Below are 24,918 nucleotides of genomic sequence, written 5' to 3' on the forward strand. Positions count from 1 at the left end.
ACAATTTTATCAACCTCAAAAAGTTCACCCCTCAGCCTCCAGGAAAGTAGCCCCAGTCTATTTAGTCTCGCCCTATAGCTCAAACCCTCCAACCCTGGCAACATCCTTGAACCTTTTCAAGTTTCGCAACATCCTTCCTATAGTAGGGAGACCAGAATTGTACCCAGTATTCTAACAGTGGTCTAACCAACATCCTGTACAGGCACAACATGACTTTCCAACTAATATATTCAATGCACTGACCAATAAAGGAAGCATACTAAATTTCACTATCCTACATATCTGTGACTCCACTTTCAAGGAGCTATGAACCTGCACTCCAAGGTCAGTTTGTTCAGCCACACTCCCCAGGACCTTACCATTAAGTGCATAAGTCCTGCCTCACTTACCTTTCCAAAATGCAGCACCTCACAGTTATGTAAACTAAACTCCATCTGCCACTCCTAGGCCCATCAGCCCATCTGATCAAGGTCAGTCTTTGATCCTGTATTTTGCTATCATAAGAACAGAAATACTGTCAGGTCTTTCTTATTCTCTCACTAATTTCTTTTTTGGACCTTTCCTTATTTTCTCATTATTTTCATCATCTTACACATGCTTCCTCCTCACCACATCCTTACTGTGCTGATCACTACTTCACGTTTAGTGCCAGTCAGTTGGTAACTCTCTTGCCTCTTAATCAAGTTCCATTTCCAAGATCTCAAGACATAATCTAGACTGCTACCCCAGCGCAGTATTGAGGAGCACCACACCATACCACACCACTGGAGGTGCTCTTTTTCAGATGAGGTATCAAACCAAAATTCTTTCAAGCTTCTCAGATGGAAATAAAAATCCCAACTGAACAATTCTGAAGACCTGGGGTGTTCTCCCTGGTTTCTTGGCAGATATATGCCTGTCAACCAACATTATTAAAACAGATTGCCATAAAGACCAGACATCACTGTATCTACATAGAATGTTGCTCATTGCAAACTGGCTGCCACATTTCTAGCACTTCATAAAGGCTATCGCGTGCATTGGAATGTCCTGGTATTGCGAGAGTTGATATGTAAGTTTTTCCTCTTTTTTTTGTAGAAGTCTGCTTCAGGGCCTCAAGAACTGTGGGACATCTCATCACCCTCATTCCTCCCAAACTGTCATTCTCTAACCACCAGCTTATCCCTACCTTTTATGGATTTCACCCTTGGTACTACACTGCACTTCTGTCCTTGGCTTTTCACCAAGATTCCTCAAGCAAAAAGCACCCACACTGTTAATAATTTCAGTCAAGGACAGCACTATCTAGAGTGACTAGTGAAAAATGTAGGAAAAACTTTTGAGTTGATGTATGCCATACGTTATATTACTCCCTAATTAATACATTAGAATATAATAATTGAAGTAACAGATTTAGTGGATTTAGATTTAAATACTACATCAGATTTTTAAAAAATACTAAAAGACTAATTTACAACTTTGCAATACTCAGGACTATGTCTGGTAAAGAGGATGTAATGAAGTGATGAACATTTGTTAATTTAAACATAGAACGTGGAACATAGAAAAATACAGCGCAGTACAGGCCCTTTGGCCCTCGATGCTGCACCGACCCAAGCCCACCTAATCTACACTAGCCCACTATCCTCCATATGCCTATCCAATGCCTGTTTAAATGCCCATAAAGAGGGAGAGTCCACCACTGCTACTGGCAGGGCATTCCATGAACTCACGACTCACTGAGTAAAGAATCTATCTCTAACATCTGTCCTATACCTACCTCCCCTTAATTTAAAACTATGTCCCCTCCTAATAGCTGACTCCATACGTGGAAAAAGGCTCTCATTGTCAACCCTATCTAAACCCCTAATTGTCTTGTACACCTCTATTAAGTCACCCCAAACCTTCTTTTCTCCAATGAAAACAGCCCCAAGTGCCTCAGCCTTTCCTCATACGATCTTCCTACCATACCAGGCACATCCTGGTAAACCTCCTCTGCACCCGTTCCAGTGCCTCCACATCCTTCCTATAGTATGGCGACCAAAACTGCACACAATACTCCAGATTCAGCCGCACCAGAGTCTTACACAACTGCAACATGACCTCAGGACTCCGGAACTCAATTCCTCTACCAATAAAAGCCACTACACCATAGGCCTTCTTCACAGCACTATTTACCTGGGTGGCAACTTTCATCTGACTCAGTACACTGGTCCTGCTTTCTCACCATATTATTTGATCCTTTTTGAAGACATTCAATGTTTTGGCCTCAACTGCTTTCTGGAGCAGGGAACTCCATATTTTTTGCAGTAGCCTACCATGGGGAACCTTATCAAATGCCTTACTAAAATCCATATACACTACATCTACCCCTTTACCCTCGTCCACCTCCTTAGTCGCCTTCTCAAAGAATTCAATAAGGTTTGTGAGGCACGACCTGCCCTTCACAAAACCATGCTGACTATCCTTGATCACATTATTCCTATCCAGATGTTCATAAATCCTATCCCTTACAATTCTCTCTAAGACTTTGCCCACAACAGAGGTAAGACTCACTGGCCGATAGTTACTAGGGTTATCCCTACTCCCCTTCTTGAACAAGGGAACCACATTTGCTATCCTCCAGTCTTCTGGCACTATTCCTGTAGACAATGAGGACATGAAAATCAAGGCCAATGGCTCTGCAATCTCCTCCCTTGCTTCCCAGAGAATCCAAAGATAAATGCCATCAGGGCCAGGGGACTTATCTATTTTCACCCTTTCCAGAATTTCCAACACCTCTTCCCTACATACCTCAAAGCCATCCATTCCAATTAATTGTGACTCAATATTCACATCGGCAACAATGTCCTGTTCCTGAGTGAATACTGACGAAAAGTATTCATTCAGTGTCTCTCCAATCTCTTCAGCCTCCACACACAACTTCCCACTACTATCCTTGACTGGACATAATCCTACCCTAGTTATTCTTTTATTCCTGACATACCTATAGAAAGCCTTTGGGTTTTCCCTAATCCTACCAACCAAGGACTTTTCATGTCGCCTCCTTGCTGCTCTTAGCTCTCTTTAGATCCTTCCTGGCTACCTTATAACTCTCAATCGCCCCAATTCAACCTTCACGCCTCATCTTTACATAGGCCGCCCTCTTCCCTTTAACAAGGGATTCCAATTCCTTATTAAACCATGGCTCCCTCACATGACCCTTTCCTCCCTGCCTGACAGGTACATACTCATCAAGGACACTCAATAGCTGCTCCTTGAACAAGCTCCACATATCGATTGTGCCCTTCCCTTGAAGCTTACTTTTCCAAGCCACGCATCTTATGTCATGCCTCACCGCATCATAATTTCCCTGCTCCCAGCTATAACTCTTGCCCTGCAGTGCACCTTATCCCTCTCCATCTCTAGAGTAAAAGTCACCGAATTGTGGTCACTGTCCCCAAAGTGCTCACCTACCTCCAATTCTAACACCTGGCCTGGTTCGTTACCCAGAACCAAATCCAGTATAGCCTCACCTCTTGTTGGCCTGTCTACATATTGTGTCAGGAAACCCTCCTGCACACATTGGACAAACACCGACCCATCTAACGTACTCAAGCTATAGCCACCCTATTACTTTCACTCTTATCCTGAATCATCCTCGAAATCCTTTCTTCTACGTGTCTAGGACTATTAGGAGGCCTGAAGAAAACTCCTAACAGGGTGACCTCACCTTTCCTATTTCTAACCTCAGCCCAAACTACCTCAGATGGCAAGTCTTCATCCATCGTCCTTTCCACCGCTGTAATACTATCCTTGACAAGCAATGCCACACCTCCTCCTCTTTTACCCCCACATCTGACCCTACTAAAACATTTAAACCCTGGAACCTGCAACAGCCAATCCTGTCCCTGTTCTACCCATGTCTCCGTAATAGCCACAACATCAAAATCCCAGGTACCAACCCACGCTGCAAGTTCTACCTTATTTAGTGTACTTCTCGCATTGAAGTATACACACTTCAAGTCACCTTCCTCCTGTTTACAGGCACCCTCCTTCGAGATTGATGCCATGTTTCTAACCTTCCTACACTCAAGGTCCTGCACCCTAAAGCTACAGCCCAGGTTCCCATGCCCCTGCAGAGTTAGTTTAACCCCCCCCCCCCCCCCCCCAACAAGGATACTGGTGCTCCTCAGGTTCAGGTGTAGACCATTCTGTTTATAGAGGTCTCACCTTCCCCAGAAGGAACACCAGTTATCCAGATACCGGAATCCCTCCCTCCTGCACCATTCCTGTAGCCACGCATTTAACTGTTCTCTCTCCCTATTCCTCGACTCTCCATCACGTGTCACGGGTAACAAACCAGAGACAACAACTCTGTTTGTTCTCGCTCTGAGCTTCCAACCGAGCTCCCTGAAAGCCTGCCTAACATTCTCATCCCTCTTCCTACCTATGTCGTTGGTGCCAACGTGGACCACGACTTCGGGCTGCTCCCCCTCCCCCTGTAGGACCCGAAAAACACGATCAGAGACGTCACGTACACTTGCACCTGGGAGGCAACATACCAATCATGAGTCTCTCTCGCCCCCGCAAAACACATCATCAATTCTTAAGTTGCAAATTTAAACTAAACCTCTAAAGTATTTTATTGCCTGTAAAAATATTTGAGACATCGGATACTGGAAAATGCTTTCTTTCTCAGTGACAAGTATAGCTTCTGTGAAGTTTTTTAAGACTGAAGAATGGCAGACTGGCTCTTGATCATCTATCCATTGCATTGTGTAGAGATAATGAACAGATTCCCTCAGTAGTTCAGAAGCATCTCCATCTCTGGGTCACACAAGTGAGGAAGGTATCATAACCACATGTGATGATCACTTTAGCAATGATTACTGTGGAATGCACTGTAATGACAAACTACATAATTTTAAACAAAGGGTAGAATATACAAACGGAAGAACCGGTCACAGCACTCATTTTAGGACGTGACTAATAATTTGATCAATAAAATTGCAGAATCCTACTGAATAGAAAGTACAACAGCAAAGGCCACTGTTTGATTTATAGGTTCGACCTATAGTAATATGTGCTTCTTAGATGCTAATTGGCTGACTATCTACTCACCACACACTGTTTATGTAACACAATGACTTGTCAATAAAGTAAATAATTATTTTTTCCCCTTACCAGTTCATCATACGTTCTGTTGTCTGCTACAGGGAAAGCAGTTTCCCCTCCTCCAGAAACATTGTTCAAATAAAACAGCACTGTCACGTACCTAGAACAGAAAAAAGGTTGAAGGTGGAGTGAGGATTAAGAAGGAAGTCAGCACATATATAGAAACATTGAAAATAGGAAAAGAGTAGGCCATTGGGCCTACTCCACTATTCAACATGATCATGGCTAATCATCTAACTCAACAGGAACAAATTACTGCAGCTGCTGGAATCTGCGCTGAAAACAAAAAATGCTGGAAATCAGAGCAGGTCAGGCAACATCCATGGAGAGGCAGCAAGCTAATAATCATTAGACCTCTGATGAAGAGTCATCTAAACTCTAGCTTGCTCCTTCTCCATGGATTTTGCCTGTCCCACTGTGATTTCCAGCAGTTTTTGTTTTCATCTGACTCAGTATGCTGGTCCTGCTTTCACGCCATATTATTTGATCCTTTTTGAAGACATTCAATGTTTTGGCCTCAATTGCTTTCTGGAGCAGGGAACTTCATAGGCTCACCACTCTCTGGGTGAAGAAATTTCTCCTAGTCTCAGTCCTAAATAGTCTATCCCATTTCTTTGGATTCTGACCCTGGTTCCAGACTCCCCACTCCTCAAGAATATCCTTACTATGTTTCCCCTATTAGTCCTTGTAGAACTTCATAGATTTCTAGGAGAACCCCCATCGTTCTCCTACATGCCAGTGAATATAATCCTAATCAATGCAGTCTCTCTTCATATATCAATCCTGCCATCCCAGCATTCAGTGTGGCAAATCTTCATTGCACTCCCTCCATAACCAGAACATTGTTTTCTCAGCTAGGGAGTTCAAAACTTTTAATCACATTCCAATTTTGGTCTCACCAAGGCCCTGTACAATTGCAAAAAGACACCCTTGCTTCTTTATTCAAATCCTCTTGCTATGATGGCCAATTTACCATTTGCATTCTCCACTGCCTACTGCACTTGCATGTTTACTTTCAGCAATGATGTACAGGGACATCGAAGTCTCATTGTGACTCCCCCTTTCCCAATCTATCATTCAGATAATAACCTGCCTTCCTCTTTTTGCCACCAAAGTGGAAAACCTGACATTTATTCACATTATAGTTCATCTGTCACACAGTCGTCCACTCTATTAACTTGTCAAATCAATGAACCATTTCTGCATTCTCTTCGCAATTCACGTTCTAGCCAGCTTTATTTCATCCACAAACTTGGAGAAATTACATTTAGTCAATACGTTTGCACTTATACAATATCTTGGCAAAAACAAAAAAGGTGCAGTCAAGTCTGGAAAGTCTCCACAACAGACAACGAATGATTAGAAAGAATTATTTGCTCATTCCAACCCCAGTAATGATCATACCCCAAGCCTCAGCACCAACTGTGCCTTTGCTCCCAACTTCGGGTTTGTTTGCTGCTAATTGTGGCCAGATTAGTATTCTGCAGCCAACTTCAATTTGGGCCTCAGGATTGGAACGTTCATTTCAGTACTGGTGTAAAAATAAGCGATATTGGATCAAATGCTGATCAAGACAGTCTGCCAGAACATAGTGTATGCAGAGCGGCTAATTTGATTTCCATCATAGTATGGTGCCAAAGTTAACAGTTCTGAGGCACTTTCCCTCCAACTAGCTTTAATGCTGTCAGACTTCAACTGTGTTTGAACAAAGGGACTATGGTATTCTTAATAAACAGCAAATCTTTGTATGCTCTGTAAATGATTATCCTTGCTGCTGTCATGACTGCTGTTCAGAACTCAGAAGTACTTATGGACATCCGAAACTTTAATTACAAATTGTTGTTTTTAAAAGACTACATAGAGTCAAAAGATTACTGCTGATGTAAATTCAATGGCTGTTTGAAGACAAGACCTGAATGTCACACCTGAGAATACCAAGGAAGCCTCAAACAACAATCCTTCAAAACTGGGGCAGACACATCAAAACAAACTGGACTATGATCTGCTATGACTTCAGTGACTACTCTCCAGTCACCCAACCCCACCAGAGCAGCAAAATGTACCTCCTGAAGACTATGTCCCAAATAATAGAAGTATTTGTGTTTTCCTATTTCAAGAATACAGAAGAGTAAGGGTTAAAAATCAATTTCAACTCTGTTGTGTGCACTAATGGGTAAAGGTATATGCTGTAAGGTACACAGCTGAGAAAACCTAGTTACTCCTGCCATGCAGGTAGAGAAAGGATGTCTCTCTCCCCATTTGAATCCAGAAAAAAATGTGAAATTACAGTGGAAAGAAAACAGGACAAAAGTCTTTCAGCTATCCTGCAAAGTCATAAATCTCCAAATCAATTCCTCATTCATGATTATCTGAGTTACAGTTCTGGTTTCCACCTTACTGTTGTTAGAATACTGAATAGACTCACAAACTCTTAGCATTCGCCTGGACCTGTGTTTTGGTTTTAGCCATCATTTACCTATTATTTACTTATCTATGCTATTTAACTCTGAGATGTGTCTGTATTGCCTGCAAGACAAAGCTTTTCATTGTGCCTCGGTACACGTGAAAATACATTCAATTCAGTTATCATCAACATGATGACCTCAACATCCTATCATCTACCCTACAGATCTCAGAGACTGAACTATAACTTGTTTAAAACTTTTATCTTTGCTTTGAACTCACCAACTATTTTTAATCTATGTGATGAACTTTTATTTCTATTTGTATTTAGCAACTTTTGAATAAACTCACTTTTAACTAATAAACACTTTTTTGTCGACTCAAAAATGCAAGGTTTAATTGGCTCCATTTAAAACAAATAAATCTGGGCTTGAACAAAGACATCCATAAGCGAAGGGATCCTTTTAAAGTGGAACTTGTTACAGTCAATTAAAGGGGCAGATGAATAAAGGAAGGGAGCCAGTGCATTCCTCCCTCAGTCGAGCTTGAGGATTTGGGAAATTCCATCAGGGGTACCTCATCTAGGATTGATTGTAAGCACTGTCAATCATATAACAATACTAATATTTTTGTAGAAAGGTCACTAGACTCAAAAACTCTGCGTTCCCTGCACAGATGTTGCCAGACATGCTGAGTTTCTCCAGCAATTTCTGTTTTTGTTTAGATTTCCAGCATCTGCATTTCTTTGTGTTTTGCACAACAATATCATTTGTTCTAAAGGGAGCTGTTGGCCAAGCATTTATTCTTGATTTTGTACTCCCTGAGTACATCATTATTTTTATTTGTCTGGTTACAATCTCCCATCTCATTTTGGGAAACAATAATTTCCTACAGCTACCCACATTATCATAAATCTAAATGGTCTAAACCTCTAAAAAAATAGAATAAAACACTTAATTGTTTGAATTTGTTACCAACCGGCAGGAAGTTTCTAATGGAGTGGATCCATTTGCTACTAGCTTTGTATGGAAGCAGCTGGTCTCTGCGTAGATTGGTCCACTGTCATGGTGAGCATGATAATGCCCTCCTTGATCATACTTCACCACCTGCAATGGCTCACTATGCTCTACTATCTCAGGAGGTAATTGTGTCAATCTGATCACCCTGACAAGAGAAAAATATTTAAAAATTATACAGTTATACTGGGCTTTACAAAACGTTATTTTCTAAAATGCATTCTTTAACTTAAGGGAAACTTGAGAATTCTTGAAGCACCACAGCTCAAAATTATGTCCATGTGGTCTGGTGGCCATGGGGAAGAAGCTCAAACAAAAGCTTATTAAAATCAAGTGACAAGTTTTTATATCTTTCTACAGGAATTCTCAGAAAACCGGTATAAGATCCCTTGACATCCAGAAGGAGTAGAGAAGGACAGAGTTAACAGACAGAAATACAGTGGGAGTTGGTTTTATGTTCAAAAGGATGGCGACAAAACAGCCAGAATATTTGAAGATATGGGGAACTCGGAATTGCCATGCAGTAGAAGTTAAATCTAGAAGTCTCAGGTTGAGTGGAATGAATCTCAAAGGACACTGGTGATTTCAGGTTTGGTTGACAGGAAGAACTAAGACTGGAGGAGAGCCAAAAATAACTTTGGATTTGTTCCTGCAAAGTTACACATCCTTCAGAACTGTATGTATCGCAAGTGGTTTTAAGATGCTTCTTGATTGTATTAGTTAATTCATGTATCTTTTCTTTAGTTTGATATGTTTCTTCCCTATTAATTTATGTTTGATCTATTAGATTTGATTACTTACAGCATGGAAACATGCCTTTCAGCCCAACAAGTCCACACTGACCCGCCGAAGAGTAGCCCACCCAGACCCATTTTCCTACATTTACCCCTTCACCTAACACTACGGGCAATTTAGCATGGCCAATTCACATAACCTGCAAATCTTTGGACTGTGGGAGGAAACCGGAGCACCCGGAGGAAACCCATGCAGATACGGGGAAAGAATGTACAAACTCCACACAGACAGTTGCCCAAGGCGGGAATTGAACCCGGGTCTCTAGCGCTGTGAGGCAGCAGTGCTAACCACTGTGCCACCGTGCCACCCCATTAGTGGATTTTAACTTGTTTATAGTTTTAAAACATCAAAATCTTGCTTTTTAGCTATTTTAATTTATCATTTGGGAAGTTATCAATCATAATTTTATTCATGTTTATGCATTCTTTTCTAAAAAATGGAATGCAAATGGTGATTATCAATCCACAGCCAAAGCAATCATTCTTAATGAGAGCATTTGGGCAGGGTACCAGCAATCCACCTCAGTCAAACATAGAACTCTCTATATGCAAAGTGTACTTTCTGGAGGACAGGTTAGCGATCGTGACTGGAGACCTCAACTGATTTTGCCCAGAGATTTGCAAACGAATTTCAGTGCTGATCTGGTTGAGATGTTGTTAAGATGGTTGCAAGATACGGTTAATCAAATACAATTACAGCAAATGGCAGAATTTAAGCTCGAACTCTATGATATGCACAGATCTGCATCACACCAGATGTGCACTAAATCCACAGTAGTCAACCACTATACTGGTAGGACATTTTGATCAGCCAGTTGATGAAGCTGGATTAAGTCAAAGGACTTAAAGCACTACAACTAGCGTTAGCACCTCGGCTTGGAGGGACATTCCATTTGGTGGGGGGTTAGGTGTTAAGCAAATCTTTCAGATTGAATTCCAGATATTATGTAGTACCAGGTGTTTGGGGTCAACTGAAATGAACAGCAAATGTCTGATGCCTGCAAAATTAAATGAAAAGGTCAGAAAATTGCTGAAGAGCTTATGTTGCTGAAATATTTAATCTTTCACTCATCTCGACAAATGAAAGAATGTCTCATCTCAACCTATCACAGTTATTTATTCTCCAGGAGAACAGGATGCTGACAGACTGGTGAATCAACTCTGACCGGTCAAGATGGTATCATGGAAAATGCAAGCTCCCACAGCTTCTGACAGAGCATATTGCAGCACTGATGAAAGAACTCAATGACCTCAGGCTCATCCGAGAGAACGGGATCTTTCTGGACAGGACCTTCAGCGAGGTTATTACACCGACCATACCAGAAGAGAGTAGAAGGGAGAAGACGGTGAGGAAGGCAGAGAGGAGACAAGTGCAAGAGACCCCAGTGGAAGTATCTGTCAGGAACAGGTTGAATCTTTTGGAAACAGTAGAGACAGACGAAACTGCCAGCCCGCGAGGTGGTCAGGTCTGCCAATTAAACGTTGGCGTGGAGGCAGAGCTGAGGAGTCAGACATCGCACAGAGCTGTGGTAATAGGGGACTCCATAGTGAGAGGAACTGAACGGGGTTTCTGTGGCAACATGCAGGGATGGTGTGTTGCCTTCCTGGTGCCAGGATTAAGGACATTGCAGACAGAGTGCAGTAAACCCTCAAGGGCGAAGGTGAAGAGTCAGAGGTGGTGGTACATGTCGACGCAAATGATGTCGGGAAGAAGAGGAGGGACATTCTACAGCTGGACTTTGGAGAACTCGGAAGAAAGCTGAAAAGCAGGACGTCCAGGGTGGTTATCTGCGGTTTGCTTCCAGTTCCTCAGGCTGGAGAGGCCAGGAACAGGGAGATAATAGACTTGAATGTGTGGCTGGAAAACTGGTGCAGGAAGCAAGGACTTAAGTTCTTGGATCACTGGAGTATGTTTTGTGATAAGGATGAATTATACAAGAGGGACAGGTTGCACCTTAATATGTGAAAGACAAAACAATGGTTAAGACTAAAATTGGGCCCTTGAAGACAGAAATGGGTTAATATATTACGGGGAACAAAGAAATGGCAGAAGAGTTGAATTGGTACTTCAGATCTGTGTTCACTGGGGAAGACACAAGCAATCTCCCAGAGGTAATAGTGGCTGAAGGATTTGAACTGATGGGAATTTATATTTGCCAGGAAATGGTGTTGGAGAGACTGTTAGGTCTGAAGGCTGATAAATCCCCGGGACCTGATGGTCTACATCCCAGGGTACTGAAGGAGGTGGCTCTAGAAATCGTGGATGCATTGATGATCATTTTCCAATGTTCTATAGATTCAGGATCAGTTCCTGCAGGTTGGAGGGTGGCTAATGTTGTCCCACTTTTTAAGAAAGGTAGGAGAGAGAAAGCAGGGAATTATAGACCAGTTATTCTGACCTCAGTGGTGGGAAAGATGCTGGAGTCAATTATAAAGGATGAAATTACGACGCATCTGAATAGCAGCAACAGGATAGGTTAGAGTCAGCATGGATTTATGAATGGGAAATCATACTTGACTAATCTTCTGGAATTGTTTGAGGATGAAACTCTGAAGATGGACAAAGGAGATCCAGTGGATGTAATGTACCTGGACTTTCAGAAAGCCTTTGATTAAGTCCCACATAGGAGGTTAGTGAGCAAAAATTAGGGCGCATGGTATTGGGGGCAAATACTGACTTGGATTGAAAATTGGTTGGCTGACAGGAAACAAAGAGTAGTGATAAATGGCTCCCTTTCGGAATGGCAGGCAGTGACCAGTGGGGTACCGCAGGGATCAGTGCTGGGATCGCAGCTTTTTACAATATACATTAATGATATAGATGATGGTATTAAAAGTAATATTAGCAAATTTGCTGATGATACAAAGTTGGGTGGCAGGGTGAAATGCGAGGAGGATGTTATGAGATTACAGGGTGACCTGGACAGGCTAGGTGAGTGGACAGATGCATGGCAGATGCAGTTTAATGGTGGCAAGAACAGGAAGGCAGATTATTACCTAAATGGAGTCAAGTTAGGTAAAGGGGCAATACAACGAGACCAAGGTGTTCTTGTACATCAGTCAATGAAAGCAAGTATGCAGGTACAGCAGGTAGTGAAGAAAGCTAATAGCATGCTGGCCTTCATAACAAGAGGAACTGACTATAGAAGCAAAAAGGTCTGTAGCTATACAGGGCCCTGGTGAGACCGCACGTGGAATATTGTGTGCAGTTTTGGTCTCCAAATTTGAGGAAAGACATATGGCTATTGAGGTAGGTTCACGAGGTCAATTCCCGGAATGGTGGGACTATCTTACGTTGAAAGATTGGAGCAACTGGGCTTGAATACCCTTGAGTTTAGAAGGCTGAGAGGGGATCTGATTGAGATGTAGAAGATTATTAAAGGATTGGACACTCTGGAGGCAGGAAGCACGTTTCCGTTGATGGGTGAGTCCTGAACCAGAGGGCACAGTTTAAAAATAAGGGGTAGGCCATTTAGAACAGAGTTGAGGAGAAACTTCTTCACCAGAGAGTGGTGAGTATGTGGAATGCTTTGCCCAAGAAGGCTGTGGAGGCCAAGTCTCTGGATACTTTCAAGAAAGAGTGGATAGGGCTCTTAAGGATAGAGGAATCAAGGGTTATGGGGATAAGGCAGGAACAGGATACTGATTGAGGATGATCAGCCATGATCATAATGAATGGAGGTGCTGGCTCGAAGGGCAAAATGGCCTACTCCTGCACCTATTGTCTATTGTCAAAAAGATTCAAGGCATGGTCACATTTCTGTTTGTAGACAATGGGACACTGTGTAATGATGTTTATTACTTCTAACAGGTGTAAATGAGCCAAGTTACTAGCCAGGCTGATTTTTACTTCAAATTATTCTGGAAATGCAAAATATCTCAAAAATATGAATGACAGGTTAAGCAATACATTTCAAGCTACCACTCTGTAGCTGGCATGGACGGGTTGGACCGAAGGATCTGTTTCCATACTGTACATCTCTATGTGAATAGGATATTCCACTAACATCAGTCTACAAAGACATACTGCTAATACATAATTATATAAAATGTATGAATTTACAATTGCATTTAAAATGCATGAAGTGCTGGTATAATGCCAGGTACACACGCTATATGCCAAAGCAGCAGGGTGATTGAAATAAAGAACACATTCCTTCAGTTGTTGCTAATAAGCAGAGTTTGGATTATACTCAATCATGCTTGCAAAACCCAAAACAAAATATGTTAGATATGATTCTGCAATCGGGCAGCACTTGTTGAACGCTCCTGAGTATGTTAATAGATACATTCACAACCAAGTTAACTAGGCTGCACTGGCAATTTTTCAGCCAGAACTGACTTGTGAATGATTCAGTAGCCTTTTCTCCAGCAATGGTTTTAATCAATGGAAGTTCAGCATTCTTATGTTTGTTCTAATGGGCTCTCTTTTCAGCAAAATTCAAGTTCCATATTACCAAACAATGAGCTGAAAGCAAGGTAGGAAAGTTGCAACAAGATTGCCTCTTTGAGCCTGTGAGTTCAAAATCAATCATGGTCCTCCAGTTGGAGGGTATAAAGCCTACCATTAATGTGATATACTGTAACCTGTTGAACGTGGATTGCCATGATACATGCACGGAATTAATGCTAAGCCAGTTCTATGCACCTGTATCATTATGGCATAAAATGGCAATAAAAAGCATATAAACACCAGAACTAACTCCAAGAGACCTGCAGCCCAAACAGTGGTGAAGATGGTGGAGAGAACATAGAGAAGCTTAGAATGCTGTCAGATCTACACAGTTTATTATTTTATCAGCTACTGTGAGAAGACTGCACAACTACCTCTGACGGTACTCAACAATAACACCTTGAAACAGTTACTTTCCATACTACATTTAACTAATTGAACATTTTATTCAGGGAAAGTAACCCAATTCTACTTGCATGTCAAAGCAATTACCTATAACCACAATGTGCCATAGTGTAAGCAAACAATTGGATAATTACTTTGCATAACCACAGGCTCCCTTCCAATCGCATTCACGTTTACTCAGGTCTTAATGCTATGTATGTAACTTTTAAATTCACATTTCATTATTAATGGAACTGTGCTGGGGCAACATGGTTGCACTTGCCAAGTTCTGAATTGGGAGCCTAATAGTTCTTGCTCATTACTGGATGGTTTTCATTGTTGGAACTTGCGTAATATATCAGAGCTGCTTACATCTATCCTGTGCAGCACAGACAAGCAGAAACGCTGAGGTGCTAACCTGCAGTTCTACAGTTGCTTCCCAATTATTGTGTGATAAGTTCCTGGTGTTGAACCTACCAGTATGGGAGAAGGCAAATACAAATCAACAAAAGGAAAAGTCACACTATTCTAGTCATAAGTAGGTGGCACTTGCTTACATTCATATTAGCTTGGTAACTGGTGCTGAAGGTATGAGTGCTACCACATTTATAATTACTCTAGCAATAATGCCACAACATAGCACTAACAGCAGACTACTGAAAAAGATTTCAGTGAGTTAAACTTTGGAGTCACAAACATCGCGATAAGTAATCAAATAACTTTAAGGTTGCACGATCTGGAATTTGTTAATGACAACCAAAGTAAATACATTCTTTAATAAAAATCTACTGTAATTAAATTACTGGTTTGCTTATCACCCCTGTTTCAATAGAAACCCTGGCAAAGACAGAACTTCAATACATCTTTCTTTGTTTCATTTGAAAGCTCACCTACGTCGAATAGCTCTTAAGATCTGATGTGCTCCTTCACCCTGATACAGCCACGTATGTTTGCTGTTGCGAACCAGTTCGGTCTTCTGCACCCCGCGTTGTCGCAGGTATGTTTGGAAAGCATTTGTATTAAGTTGTTTAAATTCCTCCAGGCTTAGCAAACCTGAAAAGAAAATCATTTTTATTTCTTCCCATTCTCTAACCTCAATTTCTTCCTCTTCTCTCTCTGAGGCAGGAACCCTTGATAAAGTACAGTTAAATAGAAGCATTCAGCCCTTAAGCCTGAATCATTATCCAAATCATGATAAATATGGATCAGAGGTTAATGGTAATCAAGTGAAAATGCACCACTAGTTGATGTCATACCTAGCATAAAGGAAATAGTTGAAGTTGTTCAAGGCTAGCTATTTAAGCCCCCAACTGCTTCAAAGACTTTCACTTGAACATGTCATAAGTTGGGTGTTCACTGATGACTCCATTGCGACCAGCATTATTTCCAACTCCTCAGCTACTGAAGTATGGCTGTACCAGCATGCAGCAAGACCTGAATAACATTCACTCTTGGGTTAATAATGCGTCAAGTAACATTTACATGACCCAATGGCCAAGTGATGGCCCTTACCAACAGTACAGAATCAGCTCTGATGACGAGACATCTAGACTTGAAACGTTGGCTTGCTCTCTCTCCACAGATGCTGTCTGACCCACTGTGACCTCTAATATTTGCTGTTTTCAGTACAGAATCCAACCATCTCTCCCTGACATTCAAGTCATTTCCACTGATGAATTTCCACAACATCAACAATCTGGGAATTATTTCTGACATGAAACTTAACTGGACCAACCACATAAACACTATGGCTCAAGAGCAGATCAGAGACTGGGAATTCTGCAATGAATAACTGATCCTCTGGATACCAGGGAGAGTCCAATATCTAGAAGGCGGAAATCAGAACCGTGATGAAATATTCTTTACTTGCCTGGAGAAGGCTCCAACAATCCAAAGAATCAGATCAAAGCAAGCTCTGGCCTGTTTGATCAGATGTTCATTCCTTCCACCTCCTGTGCACAGTGGAAGCAGTGGGTACCATCTTCAATGTGCATTATAGCAGCTTGTCAATGCTACTTTAACAGGAAAATCTGCACTTGGAACAATATTGCTTTTCCCTTCACTGTCACACAGTCAAATTCCTCAAATTATTACCCAACAGCATTTTAAGTCTATCAACACCACATGGACTGTGCTGCTTCAAGAAGGGGCCTCATCACCACCTGCTTAAGGCCAATGAGCAATGGACAATAAATACGGGCCTTGCATCCTGAGATAATTTTTTTTATAAACCTGCCAATGCATCATATCCTTGCAATGCCCTGCGCTATGGAAGAAAAGTCTGTAAATGATGTATTTCCATTGAAATGGTGCATTTCACAATCTGCAGACAATCCAAAGTACTTTACAGTCAATTACATAATATTGCAATATAGTCATTGTTGTAATGTGGAAAACATAGCAACCAAGTTGTTGGCATCAACACCCTACAAACAGCAATGAGATCAATGAAAACATCAAGTTGTTTCAGTGATAAAATTGTTAGGGATCAATATTAATCAGGATACTAGAAGAAAGTTAACAGCTCTTCCACAAATAGTTCCATGGAATCCTCTACACAATCCAAGACATTTGGTTTAACATCTCAATTGAAAGATGATACTTCAACATTTTTTTTTAGAAGTTCACGTGCTCAAATCTCTAGAGCCTTGAAGTCTTAAAGGTTGCAATGTTTAATAGCTGGCCAGCATTTATTGCTCATCCCTAGTTGAGGAGGTGGTGGTGAGCTGCCTTCTTTAACTACTGCAGAGCATTTGCTGTAGGTTAACCCAAGTCAAGATGGTGAGTGGCTTTGAGGGGATCTTGCAGAGGATGGTGTTCCCATGTATCTGCTGCCCTTGCCCTTCTAGATGGAAGGGCATGGGTTTCGAAGGTGCTGGTTAAGGGTTTTTGGTGAATTTCTACAATGTATTTCTTACACACTGCTGCTACTGAGCGCCAGTAGTGGCGAGAGTGCACACTTGTGGATGTGATGCCAATCAAGCAGGTTGATATGTCCATTCTTCTGATAAAAGGCTAGAGAGCAAGTGTCAGAAGACTATATTACAGAAAGAGACACTAGATTAGATTAGATTACTTACAGTGTGGAAACAGGCCCTTCGGCCCAACAAGTCCATACCGACCCGCTGAAGCGCAACCCACCCATACTCCTACATATACCCCTTACCTAACACTACGGGCAATTTAGCATGGCCAATTCACCTGACCCGCACATCTTTGGACTGTGGGAGGAAACCAGAGCACCCGGAGTAAACCCACGCAAACACGGGGAGAACGTGCAAACTCCACACAGTCAGTCACCTGAGGCGGGAATTGAACCCGGGTCCCTGGCGCTGTGAGGCAGCAGTGCTAACCACTGTGCTACCGTGCCTAAACATCACATCAATCCTGGTCATACCAACATGTATTCTGACAATGGCTTGCTGCTCAAAATCAATGGCTATTTTTCTATCATAACTCAGGGAATACTGTCCCATTCTGTCCTGAGCCACACTATACCAGCTTGGGCTGGCCATGCCCCAGTTAAATGGTTCGATAGTACTCATCCCTTCTGAGCACAGGGTAAAATAAAGGTACTTGCAGAACTGCATCTCAGTATAAGTGTTCTTTAAGCAAAAAGAAAAATTGTGTTGTAGTGAAGAAGGAAAGGAAGATACATGTCAAAAATAGAGAAAGATTAGAAATATCTTTCCTGTAAATTGTAACACGTTTAAAAAAGGTAATCAGAAGCTAATTGTCTGAAACCCAGCAGGCAAGAAGTCATAGCAGGGATTAAGGCAAGCTAGCAGTAGGAAGTACGCCCTCCCTCAGAGAAAAGAAAAGTGGAAGTGCAAAAAGCCATAATGGATGTATTACCCCCTGTGGCTGTAACTCATTATGGGGGCTTAAAGCTTAATGTACACCGTCAATTCCACCTAATACCTTCTTTACATTATCTACTCTCATGACTATTCAGCTGAGGTGAGGATGATTAACACTGAATAGAATCTCTAGTTTTCAGACTCTCGTTTGACAAACCCCCGCAAATGTTGGCATTATTGAGAACCCGTCCTAACTTTGAAAAAGGCTATCCAAAGGAAAAGAAACAAAGCTGAAACTACTTTTATTACTACGTTGACAGAAAAAACGTCAACAATTCCATGAAGAAATATAAAGTCTAATAACAAGTGAAGTCAAATCAAATGATTTTGGGAGATTCAACTAAATAACAGACTCCTCTTACAGACCTCTTCAGAGTGTGGGTATTGTGTCGTAAGGTACTGAAGTATTTATTCCATTGTTTTGTTCCACGCCATGAACGATTTCATGAGCTGCCAGTCAATATTTTCCAAATAAAATCATACAAAAATCAGCTATCAAAAGATTGGATGAGACCCCATGCTTATGGAGGAGTTAAGATATGTAATGATGTTGACATATACACAGTACTTCTGTGCCTGTACTTCTGATATTATGGATAATTTGACTTTTGAACAGCAGACAATGATCCTTTGAGTAATCCCAGCAAATGCCAAGTTTCCAATTTTAAAACAAAGCACCAATATAAATACCCTCACCTCTGCATTCCCAGCAAGGATTAGAATCAGGAAGGTGTATGTAAGTAGATGCTGGAAAGGAGCGGGAATCTTGCAGAGGTCTTCTCTAAATCCTGGAACTGTGTTTGGAACACTGGCTGATAAAAGTGAACTCTATTTAAGTGCTTTCTTTTTATTCTTTTCTAACTCAAAATGGCACCAGATTGTGGTGATGGAACACTTTTCATTGTACCTTTCTAGATATATGTGATAATAAATCAATCATGCATTCTCTTTTCAAAGGATATTCTCAGAGATGTGATCTATATAGACTTCAGTAAGGCATTCAACAAGGTTCTCCATGGGAGACTGATTAGCAAGGTTAGGTCTCATGAAATACAGGGAGAACTAGCCATTTGGATGCAGAATTGGCTCAAAGGTAGAAGACAGAGGGTGATGGTGGAGGGTTGCTTTTCAGACTGGAGGTCTGTGATCAGTGGAGTGCCACAAAAAACGGTGCTGGGCCCTCTACTTTTTGTCATTTATATAAATGATTTGGATGCGAGCATAAGAGGTACAGTTATTAAGTTTGCAGCTGACACCAAAATTGCAGGTGTGGTGGAAAAGAGGGCTACCTCAGATTACAACAGGATCTGGACCAGATGGGCCAATGAGCTGAGAAGTGGCAGATGGAGTTTAATTCAGATAAATGCGAGGTGCTGCATTTTGGGAAAGCAAATCTTAGCGGGACTTATACAATTAATGGTAAGGTCCTAGGGAGTATTGCTGAACAAAGACACCTTGGAGTGCAGGTTCATAGCTCCTTGAAAGTGGAATTGCAGGTAGATGGATAGTGAAGAAGGCGTTTGGTATGCTTTCCTTTATTGGTCAGAGTATTGAGTACAGGAGTTGGGAGGTCATGTTGCGGCTGTACAGGACATTGGTTAGGCCACTATTAGAATATTGCGTGCAATTCTGGTCTCCTTATCGGAAAGATGTTGTGAAACTTGAAAGGGTTCAGAAAATATTTACAAGGATGTTGTCAGGATTGGAGAATCTGAGCTACAGGGAGAGGCTGAACAGGCTGGGGCTTTTTTCCCTGGAGGGTCGGGGGCTGAGGGGTGACCTTACAGAGGTTTACAAAATTATGAAGGGCATGGATAGGATAAATAGGAAAAGTCTTTTCCCTTGGGTCGGGGAGTCCAGAACTAGAGGGCATAGGTTTAGAGTGAGAGGGGAAAGATATAAAAGAGACCTAAGGGGCAACTTTTTCACACAGAGGGTGGCATGTGTATGGAATGTGCTGCCAGGGGATGTGGCAGAGGCTGGTACAATTGTGACATTTAAGAGGCATTTGGATGTGTATATGAATAGAAGGGTTTGGAGGGATATGGGCCAGGTACTGGCAGATGGGACGAGATTGGGTTGGGATGTCTGGTCGGCGTGGACGGGTTGGACCGAAGGGTCTCCTTCCATGCTGTACATCTCTATGACTCTAAACACTCTAGCTTTTCCATTTCCATTGTCCAATTTTGACTACAGCTTACTTTAGACTCTTCTCATTGAATAGGAATCTTCTCATTGACTTCAACTTTGATTATGCATCCCCTTCTGAAATATCAGCCGACATTTCACTTTTAATTCTGCTGCTTCAGTTTTGATTTTAGATTTCCAGTTTACTTTTCAGTTCTAAGAAAAGCAGAGACCATAGTGTAAGTTGCTTTTGCTCATGAAATTGTTCATAGAGTGGAACAATACTATGGAATAAATACTTCAATACCTTACGACACAATATCCACTCAAAAGCTGGTCTATCATGCACTAATTGATCCAAAATAAAAATAAAAATTCACAAAATGACAGGTCTGGAGAATTCCAGTTCACGTTGCACAAAATCATACCACCTCACATTGAGGGCTGAATTGGGAAAAGAATAGGTGAGTATGTTCAAAATGATGTAGTGAATATTGTCAAGCAGTTGTCTAAAATTGCATCTGCTCATGTCAGTTTTTTTCCTCTGAAGAATGCAAATAGAAAATTTGCAAGAGCAGTTGTATTCCATTGACAATAGGGTCATTCTCTACTACTAGAAAAGCAGGAATACCAAGATCTATTGTGATCCTAATCAACAATCTCCTTTAGTTTTACATCCGCAATTAGTGAGTGGAGACGACAGCATCAATTTATGAATCCGTCTTTCTGTATGAATGAAGTAGCATGATAACTTCCTGGTTTTGTGTGAGTGTGTAACATTGCCCAAAATCAACAGGAATAAATCCAACAACTGGTAAAACTGTAAAAGAGTCTATTGTGATATAACTGTCTCTTTAGACTAGCAAAACATTACTTCATCAAGGAAATATTATGAAGATTTTGATACATTATCCAATCGACCAAATAACTTTAACCAAAAATCTCTTCTTCAGTCTCAACCCTGGTTTTCCATTCTTCATTTATCCCTCTTCTCCCACCTCACACATCTATCGCTGCACTATTTGTGTCTTTGGTTTGTTTTTGGAATGTTGGTAAAATTGATAAGGCGACATTTATTGGTCATCCCTCAATTGCTTGCACAACTGACAGCCTCTTAATGCAAGCCAAACCAGGCCAGGTAAAGGTGGCATATTCAATGTCCTATAGATAGTTATGAGGTAGTTGAGTTTGTACAATCCTTCAATAACTATTGTGGTTATTCTGGTACAAAGCTAAATTTGCTGAATTTATATATTACTATTTTATAATTTACTATAGTGGGATTTATTAGCACACATTCTCAAAATGACTGGTGTGATATCATAATGCTACACAATTGTACCTATTCAAAGTCTATTATTTATGTGTGAATTTAGAATATATCTGTGACCTTTTGCACGTTTAGGGCAACACATGCGTGCAGTTTTCAGCAAGGCTTACAGTCCAGTAAGCAAGATGACATTCTCTGGCTGAACATCCTCTCTTGATCCTAATTCCATGTTGGACAGCCGCAACTTTTGTGAAATCAGATAACTTGGGGCTTAGCACCCAACTTGGTAACTTTCCAGTCTGTATTTCCCAGCTTCCACAGTGAGTTGATGAATTGTCTGGGGAAGACAAGTAGAAGGCTGAAAGAACACAGCAAGCCAGGCAGCATCAGGAAGTGGAGAAGTCAATGTTTTGGGTGCAAACCTTCTTCAGGACTGAGTGTGAGTGTAGGGGGAACTGCAGATAAAGAGCGTGGTGGGGGCAGGGTAGTGAAGTGGGGCTAAGTAGAGGGTACACCTGGTTGGTCAATGGAGGAATGAATCTGGTAGGTATCAGGGGAAGCATGAAGGGCTAAAATCTACAAATCCAATGAAGACTAATTCCTTGAATATCTGTTTTCAAATTGGTTTTAACTATGTCACAAGATTATTAGATTATGTTACTCATCTGCAGTCAAACACATGTAAAATGTAGCAATTTTATGATATTGCAGAACCTTACAAATTATATCACTTTATCTCAAAATTCTTTCCCAAAGTAACTTAAATCTCATTCTTCTGTTTACTGATTGCAACAGTAGTAGACTCACCAACTATAAAGGCATTTAAACAGTCACTGGATGAACGTATACTGCAGGGTGGCATGGTGGCTCAGTGGTTAGCATTGCTGCATCACCGCTCCAGGGACCCGGGTCTGATTCCCACCTCGGGCGACTGTCTGTGTGGAGTTTGCACATTCTCCCCGTGTCTGCGTAGGTTTCCTCCGGATGTTCCGGTTTCTCCCCAGTCCAAAGATGTGCAAGTCAGGTGAATTGGCCATGCCAAATTGCCCATAGCATTAGGTGCATTAGTCAGGGGTAAATATAGGGTAGGGAATTGGTCTGGGTGGGTTACTCTTCGGAGGGTCAGTGTGGACTTGTTGGGCCTAAGGGCCTGTTTCCATATTGTAGGGAATGGAATCTAATCTAAACATTGAATAGTGTAGGATAGATAGGCTTCAGATTGGTTCCACAGATCAGCACAACATCGAGGACCGAAGGGCCTGTACCGTACTGTAATGTTCTATGTTCTATCAGTGGAACCAGTTTCTCCCAATCAACACTTATAAAAACGTTTCATAATTCATCATTTTGAGTTCTACCTTTAAATCTCCTCTTAACCTTATCTGGTCATAGCTTTTCTAGTCTTTCCATCAAGTGAAAGCTTTCTCACCATTTCCATCAGGGTCAGCCTCAAGACCCGTGTAGATTTCTCGAATATTTTCAGGAGTAATCCAGACACCATCACCGAAACGTGTATGGGTCAAGACCTGTAATTAAAAATAAATTCTTATTCAAAAACATTTGTTAACGCCATACAATACTAATAATCAGGCAAACGTAAAGATATACAGGAAGTGGAGTGTAAATCTGGTGAGAATATGACTGGGTAACCTACTGTGAAATACTACACTTTCTAGCTATAAGAAATGAAGTAAAGTTAATTTTTTTCAAATTTCAAACTACCTTCTAATCTAGTATCCGATGTCTTCGTGTCCAGTTTAAATGCCAGTGTGTCTCCATCATACCACAAAACAAAAGGAATGATAGCTCCAGATCACAACAAAGTTCCCTTCATATCTGTTCCAATTTTTCTGTGACTTGGTGCTGAGTTTTCCTCTTATCCCAACTTAGAGTCTACACGAGCTCTACTTCAGCTTAGAATGCATTCTCAGAATAGAGACAGAATAAAAGCACCCTGCCCATTGGTATTGTGAGTGTACCAATACCAAATGAATTACAGCAGTTGAAGAGCGAGCTCAATATCACCTTCTCAACGGCAACTAGGGATGGACAATAATGACGCCATGCACTTTAATGGAGGATACAGAAGGTTTTGTGGATACAGTAGATGAAGTATTCCCTGTGGTATCAATGGTGGAATCTGAAGCAGCTAAACATCTGAAAGACAATATAAACTTGGAGATGCCCGGGATACAGGATCTAACAAATAAAATAAGTTTAAATTTAGTATTGACCAGCAGTGATTAATGTTAAAATAGCTAAAGGCAGTCTTTTGTACTTATTCCGATTTCATATTCCACAGCACTTTGTAATTATACTTCACAGAAGTGTAATAATAAATCAAGCCAAAATGAGACAATATTAGGAATGATGATAAAAGCAGTAGCTAAGGCAGTTTTAAAAAGAGGTAACAAAGATATATGGGTAAGGCAGGTCGAGATTTAGTAACAAAGTTAGGTATTTTTGAGCATTGGCAGCTGAAGACAAAGTCATTAATGACATATAATAAGGATGGGGTAGGAAGAAGTTCTTACTTCCACCACACAGCTTGTTTCTGGCAGTAATAAGTGGTTAGGGATCAAATTAGCTTTTGTTGAAAGTAAGAAAGCTTGCAACAAATAACAGGGCTTTGGTTTAAAAAATAAACTTGTCTTTAGAATTGAAATAAAGAAGGGCTGTCCTTTAAAAAAGGAACTGAGCAGACTGAGTCTATACCCTCTACAGTTTCAATGATCTCATTGAAACACAAAATTCTTAAGAGAATTTGACATGGTCAACGTTGAGAGGCTATTTCCCTGGCTAGAACTATGGACCACATTACTGGGTGTTCAAGATGATAAGGATAGAATGGAAAGGTGACACTGAGTTACAAATTCAGCTATGTTGTGACTAAATGGCACAACATACACAAAGTGACCAACTCTTGATCCTGTATTTTAATATTCTTATCTGGACAGAATAGGTGAAAATGACACAAAGTCCAGAGAATTGCAAAAGGAAATGAATTATGCACCAAGACATATTTTCTTTTTACACAGGGTCAAGTTTCAATTCACACTAAACCAGGCTAATCCACAAAGATTTCATCAGCTGCTTTGGTGTGTGAGGTAGCTCTCACATTCTCTGGTGCACAAATACTAACTTAAGTTAGTAAGGAGTTAGTTGGGAGGGAGAGCGACAGGATGCTTGTTATGGGTAACTTCTTTAACTTTCCAAATATTGACTGGAAATACTCTCGTTCGAGAACTTCACATAGGTCAATTTTTTTCCAATGTGTGCAGGAGGGTTTCCTGACACACGAGGTAGACAGGCCAACAAGGGGTGAGGCCACATCAAATTTGGTACTGGGCAATGAACCCAGCCAGGTGTTAGACTTGGAGGTAGGTGAACACTTTAGTGATAGGGAACACAATTCAGTTATGTTTACTTTCATGACGGAGAGGGATAGGTTTATGCCACTGGGCAAGAGCTATAG

General features: G+C 41.2%; 1 protein-coding gene across 1 annotated transcript in view; it reads right to left on the reverse strand.

Moving 5' to 3' along the window:
- Window positions 1-24,918, reverse strand: part of p4htmb (prolyl 4-hydroxylase, transmembrane b) — a 72,317-nt gene that overhangs the window by 8,006 nt on the left and 39,393 nt on the right. Inside the window, exons 4-7 of the mRNA XM_060835075.1 lie at window positions 22,873-22,969; window positions 15,077-15,239; window positions 8,518-8,703; window positions 5,146-5,236 (exon numbers count right to left, since the gene is read on the reverse strand). Coding sequence (XP_060691058.1) covers window positions 5,146-5,236; window positions 8,518-8,703; window positions 15,077-15,239; window positions 22,873-22,969 — 537 coding nt within the window. The remainder of the gene's footprint in view (window positions 1-5,145; window positions 5,237-8,517; window positions 8,704-15,076; window positions 15,240-22,872; window positions 22,970-24,918) is intronic.

Source organism: Hemiscyllium ocellatum, chromosome 14 (genome assembly GCF_020745735.1).
Source record: "Hemiscyllium ocellatum isolate sHemOce1 chromosome 14, sHemOce1.pat.X.cur, whole genome shotgun sequence".
Lineage (NCBI taxonomy): Eukaryota > Metazoa > Chordata > Chondrichthyes > Orectolobiformes > Hemiscylliidae > Hemiscyllium > Hemiscyllium ocellatum.